The sequence below is a fragment of the Tyto alba genome, unplaced genomic scaffold (genome assembly GCF_018691265.1).
Source record: "Tyto alba isolate M040663 unplaced genomic scaffold, T.alba_DEE_v4.0 Super-Scaffold_6, whole genome shotgun sequence".
NCBI lineage: Eukaryota > Metazoa > Chordata > Aves > Strigiformes > Tytonidae > Tyto > Tyto alba.
The window spans coordinates 25,484,241-25,504,723 of NW_024881327.1; the positions used below are offsets into that span (position 1 = coordinate 25,484,241).

Consider the following 20,483-nt stretch of genomic DNA (forward strand, 5'->3'; position numbering starts at 1 on the left):
TAGAGTTTTCATCGTGGTAAATTGGAGTGCACAGCACTATCACTAATATTTCTGCACTTCTTCCAATAGCAATTAAAAGGCTTTGTGATGTTTAATAAATGCAAAAAAATGCTTAAACATGTAATAGGATAAGTTTTCTGTTTAGCTATGTTTTTCTTTATAAAGCTGTATTTAATTTTTTTGAGCATAAATTTTTCACAATATGCAAAAAAAAAGCCACAAAAATGGAAGTTTGCATTCTGCAGTTCTCTGAAAAATGCAGTGTAAATATTTTTTGGTAGAAAGCTACAGTTTTAAACCTGTTCTTAGTTGTTACCGCAATACTGGATTTAGACATGGTTTTGGACCATATGAAGCTTGTAAATAATGTTTATTATGTAATTGAATTATTTACAGACTGGAAAGACAATAAACTTTATTCTTCACTTTTACAGTAATGCAATATGGGAAAGGGAAGTCATGTTACTACAGATTCCTTACAAAGGGACAACAATGGATTTGGCTGCAAACACATTACTATATCACATATCATCAGTGGAACTCCAGGCCAGAGTTTATTGTCTGTACACACACTGTTGTAAGGTAAGATATTTTTTAAGAATCTGTAGTAGAGAAATCCTAATGATATGGCAGCTATATTGCTGGTCTTTTTGGAGGTGGAGAAACCATAGCAGTTTAAAGAATCATTGGAAAACTTTGAGATGCTTTGTAAGCAAGGCAGCTCTAAGAAATTTGTTTTTTGAGGTATGTTTTTTAAATCATCCAAGAATGCAGTAGTCATATTTGGTTTGTTCTTCTAGTTATGCAGAAGTTAGAGCTGAAAGACGACGAGAACTTGGTATTGAGGAGTCTCTTCCAGAGATAACAGGAGATAAAGTGAGTGTCTTATACAATTTTATTTTACCTCTTCTTTATTTCATACTTTAAATAATATATAAGCAAATACACAGCAGCAAGAAGTGATTTGTCCTGTTACAGATAGTAATTATTTTGATCTCTAAATAATATGACTATTTAAAAGCATCCGAGCAGTCTAGAAAGGGTGTTTGTTTAACAGCATTCTGCCCTGAACACTTACCCTCCTCTTTTCAGTTCACATGCGTGTAGTTATAACCTGGCAACATCCATAAGTCCTTATTAAGATCAGATTCCTGCAGAGTTTGATTTATAAATAAATTGAAAGCACCCATATCTGAAAAACCAAGGTCAACACACAGAGGTGGCTTAAAGGAAATTCACAAGAGGAAAGCAGGATCTGTTCCATTGTGACTCTGTCCCACTTCTTAGAAATATACAAAATTCATTTTGAATTAATGTCCTTGGAAGCTCAGTGAGTCCTAGATAAGCCAGCTTGTGTAGATGCTCTGTCGTGTTTTCCCCTGGCAGTTCAGCAAGTTTCATCTGACAGTGCTCCTTCTAGTGGAATTAACTCATCCTTTCTCAAAAGAATAAGCAGTTGACTCATTACACTGGTGTTCAGAGTGAATCGAGTTGCTAGAGGAGGAGGTCAGCTCAGCAGTGAGTCGAGTTATGTAAACTGTAACATTTAAACTATGTCTGCATGGATTTTGGTTTCTAGGCTCATGTGGCTTTGGTTTGGGTTCTCTTCCAAGGATAAAAGGCACAAATGGAAACTGATCTTACCGATACCAAACAGGCCACTACTTCTGCACAGACACCTCTGTATAAGGGGTTGATTAGACACAGCATGGTCTTAGAGATATTTGCTAACAGAAATGCACATTATGTGCTGAATCGGATAAAATAATTGTTGTTTGTGTGTGTCTCTTCAGAGTCAGGACTCTGGGTCTGACAATCACATAAACACAGTGAGTCTCAAAGAAGCACTGGAAAGGTTTGATACCAGTCCCACACCTTCTGCTTCCTCCAGGAGTTCAAGAAAATCTTCACATACTGCAGTATCAGATCATTCATGTAAGCACCAACTGTTGAAAATATAATCGCCTTCCTAGTGAAGGCTTTCTCTACTTTAATTACTTGAATTAAATTCATAACTAGCGGTTAATCATCATTTTATGAAAAGTGTGCAAATGAAAATGTCCTTTTTGATGGTTCTCAGAGATCTGCTGATCACTCAGTTTTCAGAGGTTGTACAGTGACTGCTACTTCTAAAAGTACACTAGCAGACCCTAGAACATCCTGTTTCAGTCCAGCAGATTGCATTATTGTTAGTCAGGGTAAAAAAAGAAGTCCAAGCCTTAAGCTTTTTTTATTCATTAAAAGCTTCCTGTGATTTGATTATTGCATTTCAGAATTGAGATTACTATTAACATATCTCTTTCTGTTGTAACTCTGAACATTGTCAGCAACACCAACTAAAATGACAGTGGACACTAGCACTCCTCCAAGGCAAAGCTTATCTGGTCATGAAAAGACTGCACAAAGAAGATCATCTCTGAGTAGTCAGGTAACTCTTCAGAGAAAAATTTTGTACTTAACCAGTGTAATTTACCTTTAGAAGGTATTATTAAATCCATATAACTTTTGTTTCATTTCTTCTGAAGACATATAATTTAAACTGTAACAGTTTCACTTGGAATACGTGACTATTAGAATGGTATCATTAATGTGCAACTTTGCTATACGACATTTTAAGGGAATGCAGTAATTAAGCATATAAGTATTTATTTTTGGCATTAGGATTTGCAAGGTTGTATGAATCTCTGCTTTTGCTCACACATAACTTTTTTCTATGATTCTGCATTTTTAATCTATTTATGTATATAAGCAATTATACACATATATAAAAAAATTGCCAGCGTAATGCTGTGTGTGTCCCTATAGGGAATTTTTATAAATTTATGACTCTAAGAATATTAGTGAATACTTTCATATAGTTTCTGAAATCTCGGTAACATGAGAAGATGTCATGCTTCATGTACTTGTTGCTCATGTTCCAGTTGAACTAATACGTTCACTTCAGAAATAGAATGCTTATTAAAATATGTATTTAAAAGAAAAAATTACTTTAAGAATAAATCAAATGTTTCAACTTCCAAATTTGCTGAAAAAGTTTTTCCCTTACTACAAATAAGAAAGACTTTTAAAACAGTTGTAAGTTTAATTTCTATTTTTTCCTGTTTTATACCTACTCCTTTTATGTATTTTTAGCAGTGGAAAAATTATACACATATATCATGTATATAATCAATTGCTCTCATGTTCTTAATTCTCTAATACTTAAGGTTAGATATTTCAGGAAACATTTACTTTTTTTTATCATGTTCATATGATGCTATTTTGGAATTGACATCTTATGTAAAGAAATATTTCATGTCAAGTATGAAGTTCATTCTCTTCCAGTTACAGAACAATTTTTTAAATCCTAGTCTTTAAGCTCCCAGTCTCTTGGACAACCAGTAGCACAGCCAACAATGTCTCAGCCTTCAACTTTACAGCTCCAGTCTGGTATGTCCCAGGTATGGATTAAGTTGGTTTATTGTATGCTATTTTTTAAACAGTCTTGATCTGAATGTAAGGTTAGTTTCTCTTTCAGAAATTGAGTTATCTGGTGCCAAAGTCACCCTTAACATTACTCTCTTGAAGTGAGCAAATTCTGCAATATGACACTTTTCCATTTTTTTCCTCCCACTATTTGGGTGAATATTGTTTTCAGCCTTGGCCATTAGAAACATGGATATAAACACAATTTAAGGTAAAATGTTTTAGGACATGAATTTAAAAATCCATCAACTATGCTGGTAACTTTCTACACATATGCTTATAACACAATGCAACTTATTTTATGAAGCACTTTTGTGAAATAAGAACAGTGGTATCAGGTTCAACCGCAGATCTGTGTCCTGTAGATAGATAAATAAATATCAAAAGGTTATATTGACTTGTGGCCCATAGCAGATGCTAGGGAAGAACAGAAGTGGCAAACTGGTATAATTCTAATTTTTAACCTAAGAGAGAGCTTTAACATCCTCTGTACCATGTAAATTACTAAGGCTTTTTATAGAGTCTTGGTGATTTGGATACAATTTCTTTTGCTACAGATTCTTTTCTTTAGTTCACCAATTCTGATGCATCAGTTAACTGTGAGTTCTGTGGCATTTTCATACTAATGAATTTGTCCTCAGATGATGGTTGTTAGCAGTTTAAAAAGTGCTTGATTTCTTTGCTACTGTGGAGGAGTGTATTTACTGCTTGTAAATAAAATGTCATTATTTTTGCTCAGCTTGTAATTTCTTCATTGCACTACAGCCTGTGTTTCAGTTTTCAGCTCAGTTAGGAGCTATGCAGCACCTGAAGGACCAGCTAGAGCAAAGAACACGCATGATAGAGGCAAATATTCATCGGCAGCAGGAAGAGTTGCGCAAGATTCAAGAGCAGCTTCAAATTGTTCACGGTCAAGGGCTCCAGGTGAGTTGGTGTAACTCTTACCGGTTTGATCTGCAGAGGATGTAGGCATCCAAAAGGAGACTTGGGCACTTAATTCCACAAGGTGATCCTCCCTACCCTCTGTCAGCTGCCATCTGGACCTAGTGTGCCTAGAATCCATAGCATCTGAAGCTGCTGTTCCTGAGGTACCTGGCATTTTGCTTCTGAATGCATCTGGAAGTGCCCCAGTGTATGTTTTCAATGTTGAAAAGCTCAAGCCTAGCTTATGCCTAAGCCTAAATGTAAAAAGGATGCAGTGGTTTCTGCTTCTTGCAAAGTTTTGCAGCCATTGGAGTATTAATCCAAAATATGCAAGATAAGCATTTATTTCCTCTTTTGGCTCGAGGGTGTCAAATTCATACCTTTTGTTTCTTAAGCTGTCCTAACGATCAGGCTGTGGTCCTCCCACACATCCTCCTGGTGAAGTGGTTCTACTTTGCATGGTATTCTGAAGTACTTACTAAGCCAGAAAGACAAGAAGTGTAGAGGATGCATTACTCAGTCTAGCAGCTGACTACCTGATTTCTGTATTTGAACTAATATATTTTTTTTCTAATTTTGTCGTTCTCTTTCCATCAGGTATCTTTGGAAGAAAAGAATGACCCTATCGGGTTTTTCTAGTTTAAAGCAAAACAAAACAAAACCCACAAAAAAACACCCAAACAAAACATTAAAAACCACATCCAAAACTAAAATACAGCTTAAGAAAATAATCTAAATATTTTCAGTGTGGATTGTGAATAAAGAGGAGAAAAAAATACTTCCTGGAAGTATTGAACATGTTGCTTAAACTCTGTTGAAGAGTAGGAGTTCCTGGCATGTGCCATTTTCAGTGTTTTATCGTGTCTACCATAAGCCTGCCAGCAGTAGACTGCCTTATAGATGGCATCAAAAGGAGAGTTTCACAGTTCTCTTCCCATGCCCTGTGGAGGTACCTGATTCAGGACTGCGGAAACTAGGGAAGTTATCTAAGTGCTGCACATCCTACCTTATTGCTCTGTCTTCATGTAGTTTGGGCCTAACTTTTTGTAAAGACTCGAATATTTTTGTGCTGAATTCAGTTTATTACAGTGTTGGAAAGTTCGGTATAATCATTACGATTTCTTGATTGCCAAGGAAGATTACATTCTTGATGCTCTGCCTGGATCTATTGATGCTGAGATTTTCTTAAGCTGAATTAGTTTCACTGCTGGAGAACCTACAAATAGAAATGTGATCTTGAATACATTTTGTCTTTAGACAACTGTAGATTACTTTACAGGTTAGTCTCTAAATAGTACTTTTTCTCTCGGAACAAATATAAACCTTAATGTTTAGGGCTCTAGAAATCAGGATTCTGATTCTTATCAGCTACAGTAGAATCTCTGAACACTGACCCTATATGGAAGTTGGGCCTTTTGCTCTTGGTGGCTGCAATGCTGTTTCAACTCTTCTGATAACTAAGATGAAGCTTTATCTTATATTGATACAGAATAGTTAAGTTTAGTTTCTCTAAAAGATCTTGAACAATTAACAGATTTTTCTTAAAAGCTAACTTGTAGATTTTTTTTTTTTTTTTTTCAAGATGTTCTTGCAGCAGTCAGCTTCTGGACTCAACTTTGGTTCTGTGCAGCTTGCTTCTGGAAATTCTTCGAATGTTCAGCAGCTTACGCCGATAAACATGCAAGGTCAAGTTGTTCAGACTAATCAGACTCAAAGCGGGATGAGCACAGGCCACATAAGTGCTCCACACATGATACAGCAACAGTCCTTGCAGAGTACTGCAACACAGGTAAAATTCTCATTGTTGATTTTGCTGGATAGAATATATGCTCAAAACCATATCCAAAACACAGTGGCTTCCCTGACATCCCTGTCCCAGATTTTTTTCGAACAACATCCTTTGAGTCATATTAATTTCTTCATGTTCCATGTTTTATAATTGAACTGCATTTATGTTCTTGGTAATGCAATTTCAGATCTTGTTTTTATTTTAAGACTTAGGCATGTAAATAATTAATAACAAGTAGCTTTTTTGAAAGACCACTATCAAGAAAATTTTTAGCTTGCCTTTCTTTTGAATGACTATGAATTTTCTGTTGACAGAACACATAACATGAGATCTGTACTAGATGAGCTTGAAACCCAGTGTCCAGACAGAAAATAACTAGAAAAGCATAGGAACAGGACAAGCATATATAGGTGCTTCTGCAGTTGACTTTTCTACTCTTCAGCAATTTTGGTCAGATGCCATGGGTGTATGACATCTGTAATGTACTCGGTTTCTTTTGATTCCATGTAAACTTTTTAAATCCACAGTATCTCGTAGTGAGTTCTACAGCTTTACTTTCTGTGAAGTATGATTATGTTTGTTTTTCAGATTTGTCACCCAGCTCATATACTGGGAAACACATTGAGCAGCTATTCACTTTTCACCTTCTCAGTCATACGTGATTTCCAAGTCCCTAATCACGTGTATCCCCATAGAAGCCTGTTCTTCAAGCTGAACACTTCCGATGGGTTTGACCAGTTTGTGTATGGAGGCTCCTTATACCCCTGATCTCTGTGGTCACCCTCCTCTGTACCTTTATCCAAATTCCATACTTTCTTTTTGAGATTTGAGAAGAGGCAGACTAGTGGTGGACAGTGTTACTCTCTCAGGAGTGAGCCAGTTCCAAACTTTGAAGAAAGAAATTGATTGATGTGATGTGCACATTTTAGTTTAAGACTGGCACAGAGGTGCTAAAGGCGTGGACAATAGGATCTTAAATAAACAGTATGCAAGTAGTTGAAAAACTCAGGGAAAAAATAACCTGGAGAAGTGGTTAATCTAAGAGATTTTCAGATGTCCGAGTGCCAATCCCACCTCCAGACTCTCAGTCAGTGGAAATACCTGTGTACTTTAAATTAAGAATTAATTTGTAACAGAAAAATGTTGGCAGTTGTGAAGTATGGGCAATGGCGGGGAGGAGGACAGCTGTAGTACCTGGCTATTTTCAAATTACTATCTCATAAAATATTTTTTCTTTTCAGCATAATCAACAAAATGTACTTAGTGGACACACTCAACAGTCTTCTCTTGCCAGTCAGTCACAGAACACAGTCTCGGCACCTTTGTATAACACTATGGTGATTTCTCAGCCAACAACAGGAAATGTGGTCCAGGTTCCTTCTAGCTTACCACAGAACAATAACCAGAATGCTGCTGCAGTGACCACTTTTACACAGGATAGACAAATCAGGTAAATCTTCAAGACCAATACTCAGATGACTTGCTATAATGAATGCTTACATAGCTACATCATATACAAAAGGAACTAAAGTAGCATTAAAAAAATCACCTGATTTATTATTGTAACTCTGTTGATACCACTGTTACACTAAACTTTGCCCAAATGAACATGTCCACAGGCTTACCAAAACCCATGTTGTTACTGCAAAGTATGAGCCTGACAAATCTGCATTTTTCAAGTGCATGTCATACTTGATATTTTCTTTTCCTAAAGGGACTCCAAATGACTTTTTCTATCAACAGATTTTCTCAAGGTCAGCAACTTGTAACAAAACTTGTCACAGCCCCAGTAGCATGTGGAGCGGTAATGGTACCAAGTACTATGTTTATGGGACAGGTGGTGACAGCGTACCCCACTTTTGCTGCCCAACAGCAGCAGCCACAGACTTTGTCCATAACACAGCAGCAGCAGCAAAGTCAGCAAGACCAGCAGCAGCAGCAGCTCACCACAGCTCAGCAACCAGCTCAGCAGCAGCTGACCCAGCACCCCCAACAGTTCCTACAGGTAATGCAGTGTTCTCTACACATTTTTCAAAATCCTGACACTTTAAGCATTGCTAGCTTATCCATTGCTTTATCTGAAAACAGAGTGCTTAAAATAGGAACCTATGAGCAAGCGTGATGCATGAGATAAGTTTATTCTGCAGCCATTCTCTAAAATCTTACTACTTAAAGGAGAGGTAGTTTTTCCTGCAATTTCACTCTCTGCTTTGTTCTGTTTTTTTATCTTCTTCCCTTTGAATTGCTGCTCTTGATTGAGCATGGGATGAAGAAACAGACGTTTCCCTTTACAACAGCTTGCGTTTTCTTTGCATTCACATATTAACGCAAGAAGGTACAAGAGATGATCTCAGGCAGCATTGGTTGGTCTGGAAAGCAGCATGCAGAGCAAAGCAAGGCATGTCCTCGTAACATGAGGCATGAACGTCTCTCTAGGCTGCAGGGAAGGCTGAGCAGCAAGTAGCCTTGTGAGCAGAGAGTAGAGAAGAGCCTTGTTTTAGTGGGAAAAAAAGAGAGATTGGATCAAAAGAGAAGGAAGGCAAAACCTGAGGAGTTTAGAGGTAGGAAATCTCAAAAAACCCCGAAAACATAGAAAGAATTGATGGGGAAGTCTGTTGATGCCAGTAAATGAATCGCTGGCACATATCTCATCAAGTAGGTGATGTTCATGAGGGAGATGTAGTGGTAACTAGAACACTAGAGAGGAAGTGCCTCCAGGAAGATGTGGGCTAAAAAAACTTTGATTTGGCCTCTGATGTTGCCTTCTCCAAAGAAAGATAAAGTCCATGTAACTATCGTGATACAGTTTGTGCACACTCTTAACATTCTTTAACTACTCTGGGAATGTATTTTTTTTTTTAACTCCTTAAGAGTATGCATAATTAAAAGTCCTTATTTTGCAAGTATTTCTTACTGTGTATGGTCTCCCATTTGCACTAAATTTTGGATCCTGTGTATAGGTGGAATATATACAAATGCAGTAAGGAATTAGAGGCTTAATCTACATTTATGCACACAAGGAATGGTTACTAGTTCTGTGTAGGGCTGAGTAAAATTTTCTTTCACTAGGTCACTGACAGAAAATACTGACTTGTTAAAAAAATCTTTCATGGGAACATACCAATTTCAGTCGTGCAGCAGGCAAAGGATTTTCAGCTGCAAGTTGACTCAAAAAGAGAGCTGAAGAATACCTAGTGATTTGAATTTCAGCACTCATTTATGTAGCGGGAGCCTCTTGAACTGGATCAAACCAGAGTGCAGATTTGAATGTGTTCTCTGATAAGTCAGATAAATACCGTAACAATAGTGCTGTTTAGCAGGTTTGTATATCTGTTTCTAAATCTGAAAGTTCATACAATTTTGACTTAATTCTGGTGAAACAGAAGGTTTGTGAAAGATGAAGATCTCCAAAGGTCTGTTCCTGGCCTAGAATTTCTTTCTAGGCAAAAGTTCAGTATTTTTAATAGAAACTATTCAAGTGCTAGGATTTGAAGTAAAGCAAATGCTCTTTAAAAAGGGAGAAAAGTGCTTTTCCTGCCTTTGCTCACTGGAGCTTCTAACAGTCTGATTCTGTAGGTGCAGCAGTCGATGTAGTTTACTCTCTGCTGCAGAACGTGTTTCAGAATTGAGACGTCCAAGTGCATTTGAACCCATCCTTCATTGTTTCTCTTCAGTAACCATCATCTTTTGGTTCTAAGAAGATTAATATTAAAACTAAGTACTATTTCCAGTAGTAATAAATCGCCTTCAAAGTGGATGTTTGGGTCTGCAAATGCGGCAGTTTCTTTCAATGTCCTTTTTGGCTGGGGAGGGATAAATGGGATCTGTGACAAATCATGCACTGTTTTTTTCACTTGATTGCAATGACAGCCACCTGCACGTGTTCAAACAGATTCCTTAAGCCCTGTTATGCTCTTGTGGTTTGAAATGGAGACAAATTGCCATGTGTTCCTACCCATCGTCACAGGAAATTACGAAGCTCAGTCACAGCTGCTTTATTAATTGGTCAGATGCTCTAATTAACTTTATCAGGATGAACTAATCTTTGTACAGTGTACTCAGATTAAATAACCAAATCAGAAGTTTATTTTGATTGAACCCTTACAAAAAGTTAAAAAGCAGCTAGGCCTGTATCTCTCAGTGCAGCAGGAAAAATAATCTTTTTCTATCTCCGTGTTAATAGACATCCAGGTTACTTCATGGAAATCAGTCAGCTCAGCTTATCCTCTCTGCTGCTTTCCCACTACAGCAAAGCACTTTCACTCAGTCCCACCACCAGCAGCATCAGTCGCAGCAGCAGCAGCAACTTGTGCGACACCGAACTGACAAGATGACTGATCCTTCCAAAGTTCAGCCACAGTAGTGTGGGGCTCTGCCTCTTTTTGAAGCAAACTACAAGGAGGGGGCTGCTCCACAAACAGTTGCACTGAGGCTACCGAGGTAGCAGCACAAAGGCTTTCTAACACCACAGTGTTGAGATCTAACTTCTGGAATCTGTTAGGAAAAGCCAGAAGATGATGATGGGGACGCGGCCAACTTTGATAGTTGCCCCAGTTTCTGTGTTCTAAAGGATTTGCTGCCATGTGTTAATTTGTCCAGGTGAAATCACAAAATGTGACTGAAATGCTGAAAATATTGGTATTTTTATCAATCCTGTACATTTTTAAAGTATTGAAATGGACATGGAGCAATTGTTTGAATTAGCAGAAAAAAATGCCAGGAATATAGTCCAAAAACCATCTAATTTTTTTCAGATGATTATGGGACAGTAAATATTTTGAAAATGTTGTGTGAAATCCAGTTCTCTGTTGTACAGATGCTGTAAAATATTGTGTATATGTCTGCATAAAAGGAGAAAGAGCAAAATATTTTATATGATGCATGAAAATGTAATCTGTTATTTGTAGGTTTGAATATGTTTCCCTAAATTCTCACGCCATACTCAGACTAATGTTTTTCTCTGTTCTACCCTTTTGTTTACAACATGATGCATCATTGTTTTCACCCTTAATGTGGGCACAAGTCTCTTGTTTGTGCTTTGTCTGTGATGTCAAGGTTTGTTCGGTGAGGTATAGTGTGTTGGTTAGTTGACTTCTCAAGGTTAAATTATTGATGAAGCTGTTTGAACTGGTGAATCATGCATCAGGGTTCAGGACATTCAGATTCATAAATATCATCCATCATTTCATAATTAATTCATCGTTTTGTTTGAAAAATAGGAATTTGCACTGCTTTCTTGCGGATGGTTTGGAGTTTTATTCCCCAAAGCTATCTTTTGATATAGTTCATAGTTGGAAATATTTATGTAAAAGGTTTAAAAAAAAAAATGACAGTAATTTTCAAGAATGTTTCAGTTATAGGAGTAATTTGCACAAAAATATATTTACATTTAATAACCTTTTGGGCACTTTTTAACCACTTTCTCTGTGGTGAGAATTGTAACTTGTTAAAATATGTTGGAATCTTTTTATTCTCCTTCAAAAATTAGTCAGAACTAATTCAGGGTCATTTTAACAACAACAAAACCCATAGTGCCTTGATTTTAATTCAGGTGATAATGTTGAACATCTTGAATTACAATGTCTTGAATCTGTAACCATTTTCAATTTTGAAGTCTTAGTACATTGTCAACCAAACTTGTTTATCTACTTCATAGATCTTTCTGTATTGTGTTGATTTTAATAATGGTCTGAGTTGAGACCATGAGCATTTTTGAGTGGTACTCCCCGTCAAACACTAGCCAGAAACACAGGAGTCTCTAAAATCTCAAACCTTGAAAGTAATACTCTTAAAAGATAAAAAATCTAGAAGTACAGAACTCGTTTTTGCAGGAGGAAGAATAGTAAGCTGATTTATTTTGTTGCTTGTTGTTTTCTGGCTTTGTTTTGTTCTGTTTTGGTTTGTTTTTTCAATAATTTTCATAGCATTTAAAGTGTGTTTTGGGGGAGATCATGATTGCATTTAACACTACCAGGCTATTGATTTAGGAGATATCACTGAACTAAGACTTCAGAAGGCAACTTCACTTTATCAAGAAAATAAAAAGTTCCAACAGATGTGCTATTTTAAGTAAATGTTCAGTAGGTTTTTATGGTAACTGGTTTGTGGAAGCTAGAACTTCAGAGGAGATTGAATAAAGGCTGACAGATCTGATAATTAAAACCAAAACCAGAAAAAAACAGTTAAAACTAGTACTAGAAAGAGAAAGCTAGGTTAATCTGGAATACTGAGGAGGAGCTGAATGAATGTAACCAAACGGTGATGGACTATTTTGTACTATGAAGCAGTTTGATTGTATTACTGGATGAACCAAACCCGCAGGAAGGTCATACCAGTTTAGCTTAGCACTGGGTACAGTTGGTTACGCTGTGAGGCTAGCCTTTGGCTCTGCACGTGCCCCACCATTAGATCGTTGTTATTCCCCGGTTATAAAGCAAGAGTTTGGCACCAAAAAGCACGGTAGTGAACAAGGAAGGAGAGTGTGAGAAACACGGTACCAAAGAGAATCAGATTGCTTTCTGCTCCAAGAAGCGAAGCCTATCGCGACCGGGAGCAAGGACCAGATGCCAATACCAAACATAGCAAGGAACACTTCCCCTGTTTAAAGGGATTTCTGGCATTCTCTGGGCTGGAGTAATCATCAGAAACCTGTTTCTGTAAAGCTCTCTCTAAGTAAATCCTGCCTGGCTCTCCTGTCCCTACCACGCCATTCCACCAGTGTCTAATTTAAGCTGCGTTGACGAGAGGTCTGTGCTATCAGTGCTTTTGCTTAATGGAAAATAGGTTAGATAAAAAAAATTTTTAACCAGTTACAATAATAATACAGCACTAAAAAAGAAAACTGGGAGAGCTTTAATAGTGCTGCTAGAACTCTTGAATAGTGGTAAAATAGGTTTATTAAGCTATTATACTGAGAATTACAGGAAATAGAGATACCAGCCAGACGGTTAATGATGCAGCTTTTTATATAAAGCTTCGTTTAAACGTCTCTTCCCATTCCCCCCTTCCCAGATACTCTGGTGTGCTGCTATAGGTCTGTTGGTAACAAGGCTAAACTAGGTGAGAGAGAAATTAGATGATGACAATAGCATGGCTGCTGAAAGAGAACTATAGAAACGTACGCTTTGATCAAGAAGCTTTTTGTAACCTCAGAGAGAGGTCATTCAATTACAGAACTACCAGCTAGTAGAGAGAGTACAGAAGATGGGGAAGTTCAAAGAAACTGGAAAAATATAGCATGCATTTGAAAACTCCTGCCACAAATCAGGCAAACTTTTTACAAAAGCGACTATGTAGAACTTGGTCCCAGATTCTGTGCAAGTATGCAGATGCTTTGTTTCACAGCTAGTGACTAAAAAGTGTATATTTAAAGGGTCTGCAGCTTCCCCTGTTGCTGAATCAATTGCTGAACTGTCCTTGAGTTTTAGTGGGAAGAGGACCAGGCTATTGCCTCTTTCTTAATCAGCCTTTTGCTTCTGCCCGACTCATTTACTACAGTCATAGACTTATGTGCAACACCCTAATAAATAGCACGATAACGAACGCTGTGATGCTGCAGGTTCTGGAGCGTAAACGTTAAAGAATGACTCTGACAGAAGGGAAGGAGTCTGTTAAGGAGAGGGTGGTATTTATGGAGAAATGGGCTGGTGGTACATAATGGAGTGAAAAAGATGGCATAGCTGCATGGAGTTCAGGAGACAGACATTGTTTGCCTGCAGTGGGTGAGGATTTGAAGAAAAGCTTCTAGGATAACTTCAGAGAAAAAGAATATAGCTATTTTTATATTATATTTAATATATATTATATTTGTATATAAATATGAAAGGATTCTAGTAGGAGCTCTCCATATGCCTTCCATTTCATCTAGAAGGTTTACCTTCTGCACTACGGTTCCAGTGTGTCACCACCTTCTGTGGGCATCTTGCCTACTGCCAAACACCAAAATTAGTAACCCAGTATCCTTACAAGAGATAGGTTTCATTTCAGCTTTATCTAAAAATGAATAAAATAAAGCTACATCAGGCAGTTTTTCACAGAAAAAGAAATTCTCTTAAGACTCAAATAGCACTTTCTCTTTTTTTTTTTTTTTTTTTTGAGTAATAACAAGCACTTTACTGAAAAGACTATTTGAAAACAGTTTATTTCTTTAGTCAGTGAAACTGTTAAAAAGGAGGAGGCATCGAGGAATAACATGCATAAAACTGTCAAGAGAAACATTTCTGGAAAATGTTTCTTTAATATGGTGATCCTTTGAGGCTCAAAGTGCAAGATTAAAAAGGCTTCTAAAACCGTTTGGCTTTGTGTTTTATATGGCCAGGGGAAGGGATTAAGGATGACAGCTTCCTTGGAAGGAGACTTTTTAAGTTGCACAGCTGCCTATGAGAGAGAATCATCTGGAGGCTTATTTGCCTGCTCAATAATTCTAAGTGTCCCTTAGGATTATAATTTGTGTGAAGATGTTCTGAAGGTTTAAAGATGTGGCCTTTTTCAAATGTTGAAGTCGATTCAAGAACCATTTATATTTTCAGAGATTTAACCCAGGTATTGTTATGAGTGTTTTAAAAGTTGTGGCATCGGGAGATGTCAAACATGTCGGATTCATAATATTTAAAATTATTATCAAAATGAGATGTACAGTCAGAGGGCTGGAAAAATGGTTATTTTGGTTAAAAGGGAAAAGAGACTAGTTTTAATAATTAACCTTTTATTTTTTTACTTATCCCTGGTGGAAAAAGTTGAAGAGAATTAAATGAATTGGATTTAAAGACGACGTATTTAAACAAATCATAGTAGATGAGACAACTGTGAGAGGACATTTGAAATTGTCGTGGTTGTCCATGAGACTGGATAGTTGCTTTTTCACTATCATGATTTTTAACACTACATTCCTTGTCTTTTTTTTTTTTCTTTTTTTTTAAAAAACAGGTGATTTTAAGCTCTGCTATGCTTCATGCTGTGTCATCTGCATGAATTTTGCCAGCATAATATGCTATATTCAAAGAAATTGTACCTAAATAAAAAGGAAGGGGGGGGGAAGGGGAAACAGCCAACCAAACACAAAATCACTGTGTCTGAACAAAATACTGTATGGCCTAATACAGAGACCCCAGCTAAGACTGAGAGATGCTGCATTAATAGACAATCAATGGGTAATTATTTATGAAACACTTTTGGGAATGGTCTTAGAGATGTTACTGCTTTGAAAGCAGTTGGTGAGTTGTCTTTTTTAAACAAGAAAGGTAAAAATTATTTATTTTCAAATATATCAGATTGAATTTTGAGTTTTTAAGCAGTGTTGATTTCACAGTGTCTTGGGTTTCAGTTTTGTATTTTTTTAACTGGCATTAGATTTGTATACATAAAACAAGCAAAAACCCTAGTGCCGCTCATATTGACGTCAGGAAATGTAGATACAGTTCCCTGGTGTTCATGTGACCATTACTAACTGTCAATTTTTTAACTGAATAAATGTAACTCATTTAAAATTTTGCTTTTTGTAGCTTCTAAGGTTCTAGAAGTTTATTTTCTGAGTTGCTTGATGTCAATTTTATCCCAGATTCACAGTGAAGCGCTCTCTTACCCTTCCCACGACTGTAACCAAGGCACGCTCTCTCCCCCACCCACAGAACTGACTTGTAAGAAGTTGCTTGATGTCAATTTTATCTTCTCTCCCCTACCCAGACAAATGACTTGTGAGATTTCAGTAAAAATGCATACTGTGTTTTTTTCTTCCCTTGTCTTTTCTCTGTATCTCTTTATAAATTGATGCCCCACTGTAAAGGCTAGAGACCTTTGATTTGTGTATTTACATTACTGCCTTGGAATTTACTCACGTAGCACTTCTTTGAATGTGCACAACTTCAGACTACTTTTGTACCTTCACTTCCACGGTCCCTGTTCTCCCCAAAGGATGGAGCAGCACTGCAGAGTGTTTGTATGTGCACGGCAGGATTTAATCAAGCAAAACCCTCCCCTCGCCTTCTGGCACGGGCAAAACCCCCTTCTTTAATTCTTTCAACTCCCCTCCCCGGGTATGGCTTCTGCTGGTGAATTGTCAAAGAATAGTATTTTTAAAGCCAGCAGAGTGGCTCAGCAGTGTCGGCTCTGCCACCGAAAAAGGAAAGTGGAGGCTTGTGTTTAGCCGAGAGCACAACTCCTTTAGAGCACAGAGCTCCGGCTTTGAAGAGCTGTGTGGTAACATGTCACCTGTCGGGGTGGTCTAACCCTCTCTCCCTGGTCCTTTTGCACTGATCAAAGTGTAAACATTGAAAATTTGAAATTACTTAAATGTTCAAGGAAAGGTGAGAGGGAAGGAAATCCTGTAATCGAAGCAATACTCCCGTAAGCTGTGTAATACTTCTACATGCCATAAGCCCCCTGCACCCCAGGAGTCAAAACAAAATTAGCTACAGAAGTGCTGTAGTTGTAGTTAAAATCTGTCAACACCCGTCAGCGATAAGGCTGATAGCAGGCAGCAAGCAAGACTAGCAGTTTTCTTAAAATTGAACTTTGGAAATATCAATATATTTTTCCATAAACTTATCAAGAAGAAGAGCTGTAACTACAACTGCTGCCACACCTGAAGCAGTGCTGTTCAATGGCATTTTGCTGTCGTGCAAACTTAGAAACAAAACCCATGCTTATATGCAAATGCAACTGTTAAGTACTTGTAAAGATTAGCAATCCAAAGGTTAGTTGCACTGAGCCTCAGGCGTTAGTGATATGAATGCCAGAAGATTTCAGCTGTTGAAGGGTAACATATAGTAAGAACAAAAATTTTCAGAGTCTTACTTGGATTCTTTGGAGCACACGGTCTTTACAGCTGTCAGACCCTTTGGCAACTATGCTTTCATTTGGGAAATAAATTTAAATAATCCAGAAGAAGTACACATCTATAGTATATGCCACCTATAGATGGAAAATGTTACAGGTTAAACGTAACCTGTGTCTCCATTAGCAAAGGCCTGTAGCTGTCACTTGCCGAGGGTGTTGACTTCAGAGGCCGTGCGAGGTCACCGATGGAACGATGGCATGTCAGTAGGGCAGGTGCCATTACATCATTGTTTCCAGGCCTCTGGAAATTAAGAAGAATTTGTGTTAGATTAGGATGCAACTGCCTGATCCTCTTAATTCAAGATTGGAGTTTTGTTTTGGTTTTTTGGTTTTTTTTTTTTGAACTATACAGTATCTGGGACTCACACAGAGGTAGGGTCAAGCACCATCCCCTTTCTAGAAACGGGTTGTAAAACCGCTCGGGTGAATCGGGCGGCAGGGTTCCCACTGCTGCGCAGCCTGCCTCCCGCAGCGCTCGCAGAACCGAGCCTCTCGCTAACGTCCACCTTCCCAGACTTGGCATCTGACTAGCAGATCTCAGAACAGCAAGCCCAAGCACCCTACCCGCCTGGTTGCGTTAGCCTAGGAAGAGCGGGCTTGCTTGTGAACTGGACCTGTACTTTGGTTCCATCGGTTTCCTTTGAAACCTGGCAGGACAGAAGATTAGAAGTTTCCCTTAATCTTCGCTTCCTGCACTTTGCCACGTACAGTGGAATGAGACTGGCTTTGCCGAAGGATTGGGAATAGGCACCTTCAAAATTAACAAGCACAAGCTCTTCTCATGTTAAACACCTCAGTTGACGTGAGATTTTTGTAACCCCCGTAGAACTGGCCACCCTTTCAGTTTTGTTTCTGGTGCCTGGAAGCGAGTAGTTGCAGGCTGCGGGCACTTTTAAACCTCTGCTGTGTGCACGGGCGGTCAGGCAGGCAAATTCCTACTTGCGAGGTTCCTTTGGCAGCAACTGAAATCGGCTGCTTCTCAGCCCAGCAGGGAGAGCTGCGGGACGGACGGGAAACCTGGGGTGGACAGTTGCCCGTTTCCCATGTTGCAGATGCAACAATTCGCAGAGCCTTCCCTTCAACAGCTGAACCCTCACTCGCTGTAGTTCACATTCTCCAGCTACAAAAGAACAAGAAATCGCATAGGTCTGTGTCGAGGTAACTAGCAGAAATTTTGTTTCTTTCATAAAGTACAAGGCAGCTTTTCTCCATTTAAAAGAGCACTATTATTTAAACTTTTTCTATGTTTTCTTCCTGAAAAGCCAGGCCTTGGCTGACTAATATACAAACCAGGTCCTTCCCCCAAAGCACCACCACTTAGGAAGCGGCTATGGGTCCCAGGACAGGAGCGTTACAAAGCCACGGGGGACACGTTGCCCCACCAGTACAGCACCGAGCCTGCTCTGCCGCCTTGAACCTCGAGATCCTTGCAATTCCCAGCCCTGCAAGGGGCTCCTCCAACCCACCCGAGAGCAGCTCAAGCGCCGCCGCTGCAGGACTGAACTACAGGCGCAGTTCAGTTCCCCCCCCCCCCCCCCCCACGAGCCCCCCGGCGCCAAACCGCCCGCCCCGAGCGCTTGGCTACAATTTCACAGCTTGAGCATCTCTATAATCGCCCCCAGCTCCCCTGCCCCCCCATCCGATCACACACAGATTCTGCTCAGCCTTGGCGCTTGAACGCCCAGGCCTGATGCTCCTGCAGGTTGGCAAAAACTTGTCAGGCCAGTATCTCAGAAGAGAGGAGGCCAGTGCTGCAGCTCGCTGCTGAAAAGACAAAAGAATCCCTTTCCATATGCCCAGCTCTGCTGTTAAACGCATTTCAGCTCACTGAGGATCTGCCACGGATGAAGGTATCTCACATGGTTATGATTTAAGAGCAATTTAAGATTTATTAATAGTGAGGCAGATAGCAGCACTTAATGGCTGATTGATTTACAGACTAACAAAGTGATTTGGTAAGGTATGATTAAAATAGCAACCTGATTACAAATTCAAGAATGACAAGAGTCACACTAATTTACTGCTAAATAAAAAATATATGTAAACACAAAATATACACACACACATTATCCGGTGAAATATATTGACATTCACACTCATGAAGGCAAATGTGCATGTTCAAACACACAGACAGGTAAAGAGGTGATGGAGGAGGCTAGCCTATAGCTAAAATCTCCCTCTGCTTGAGTTCGGGGCAAATAACTCGCAATGTATCAGTATTTCTCAACAGGTGATAACTGCAAGTTGAGATGTCAGACTTCACCCTGGCCTTCCGTCTGCTTTGGGGCCAGATGATCTTCAAGCTTTGAGGAGCCTGTGCCTGCGAGGCGTCCCAGCTCAGGGGAGATGCTGGTCACAGCCCACTGTGACCTGGGAGAGCTCAGGGGGCCTCGCTCAGGGTCGCTATTTACAGGGTCCGAGATAACTGAGTTTCGCCAGGCACTTCTCCGGTTCAGCCCGACTCGGGCAGTGAAATACCGCAGTGCTGCCTTCCCACCGGCGGCACAGGCCTAGAGCTCGCTGCAATTCTGGCGTCACCCGCTCTGGCCCACAACCCAGGTGCGGGTGCCCAGAGGCTGTCAGGAGGCCACGGATGGTCACTGTCCTTCCCAAGCGACAGGGCAGGCAGGGGCCCGGTAGGTTAAAGGGGCTGCCTTAATGCCCTGGCCCACCGCCTTTCGCAGTCCATCTTGGGTTGGCACGTGGCCCGAGGGGGGATTGCACCGCCCCAGGGTCTTCAAGGGAGAAATCGCTTGTACCAAGAGGTAACTTCCACTTCGGGCACAGGGTGGGGGAAGGAGGGGCAGGGGATGAACCTTTGCTCACGCGCATCAGCACCTGAAGCGTCGAAACACAGCTCCCCGCCCCCTGAATTCAGAGGGCATAGGAGTCACTGCAGCATCAGCCCCCCCCAATCTTCTTGTGTTCCGCCTTCAGCAGCCCCCCCCGTGGGGCGTTTCAGCCCAGGGGCCAGTGGCCCAGCTCCCACCTTCTCCCAAAATGAGTCTTAGCTCTAGTAAGCAGGCTTACACCATCCTACCAACAACATACCCACCTCTTCAATTAAGACCCAGCTACTTCGAGGAAAGTCCAGGCAAAGGAAAAGCTTTCTAACAAAATCTGGAGGTTTTTGATGCAAACTCACCCTAAAGGATAAGACACTTTTTAAATATATATATATGGATGCACACACACTCCTTAAGATACTACCTTTATCTGAAGTCTCCGGGTATTTCAAGGCAGAACAACGCCACGCACCTCTCCGACAGAAACACAAGAAAGAATGATGAAAGCGGCCAAAATCCCGACCCTGGCACCAGCCCCCAGGCAGGAGCGGGGCTCGGGGTGCGAGTGCTGCGGCGGAGGGGCACCGTCCACGCTGGAGGCAGCACGGCAGACACGGTGCTGCTAAAAATATGTCAGCGGGGTCCCTCTGCCACCTCCAGCCAGCTGCAGCTGCATCCCGACTACG

At 39.9% G+C, this 20,483-nt stretch overlaps 1 protein-coding gene across 10 annotated transcripts in view; it reads left to right on the forward strand.

The window, feature by feature from the left end:
- The window catches only part of CLOCK (clock circadian regulator), a 65,263-nt gene extending 49,600 nt beyond the window's left edge, over positions 1-15,663 (forward strand). For 9 of the 10 annotated variants that reach the window (XM_042807780.1, XM_042807781.1, XM_042807779.1 and 6 more), the window contains 10 exons: positions 435-582; positions 801-876; positions 1,794-1,935; positions 2,328-2,428; positions 3,351-3,440; positions 4,231-4,389; positions 5,972-6,178; positions 7,420-7,628; positions 7,922-8,183; positions 10,362-15,663. In XM_042807780.1, the coding sequence (XP_042663714.1) occupies positions 435-582; positions 801-876; positions 1,794-1,935; positions 2,328-2,428; positions 3,351-3,440; positions 4,231-4,389; positions 5,972-6,178; positions 7,420-7,628; positions 7,922-8,183; positions 10,362-10,541 (1,574 nt within the window). In that variant the 3' untranslated portion in view covers positions 10,542-15,663. The remainder of the gene's footprint in view (positions 1-434; positions 583-800; positions 877-1,793; positions 1,936-2,327; positions 2,429-3,350; positions 3,441-4,230; positions 4,390-5,971; positions 6,179-7,419; positions 7,629-7,921; positions 8,184-10,361) is intronic. The other variant, XM_042807787.1, reaches the window with a different exon arrangement.
- The last annotated feature ends 4,820 nt before the right edge of the window (positions 15,664-20,483 follow it).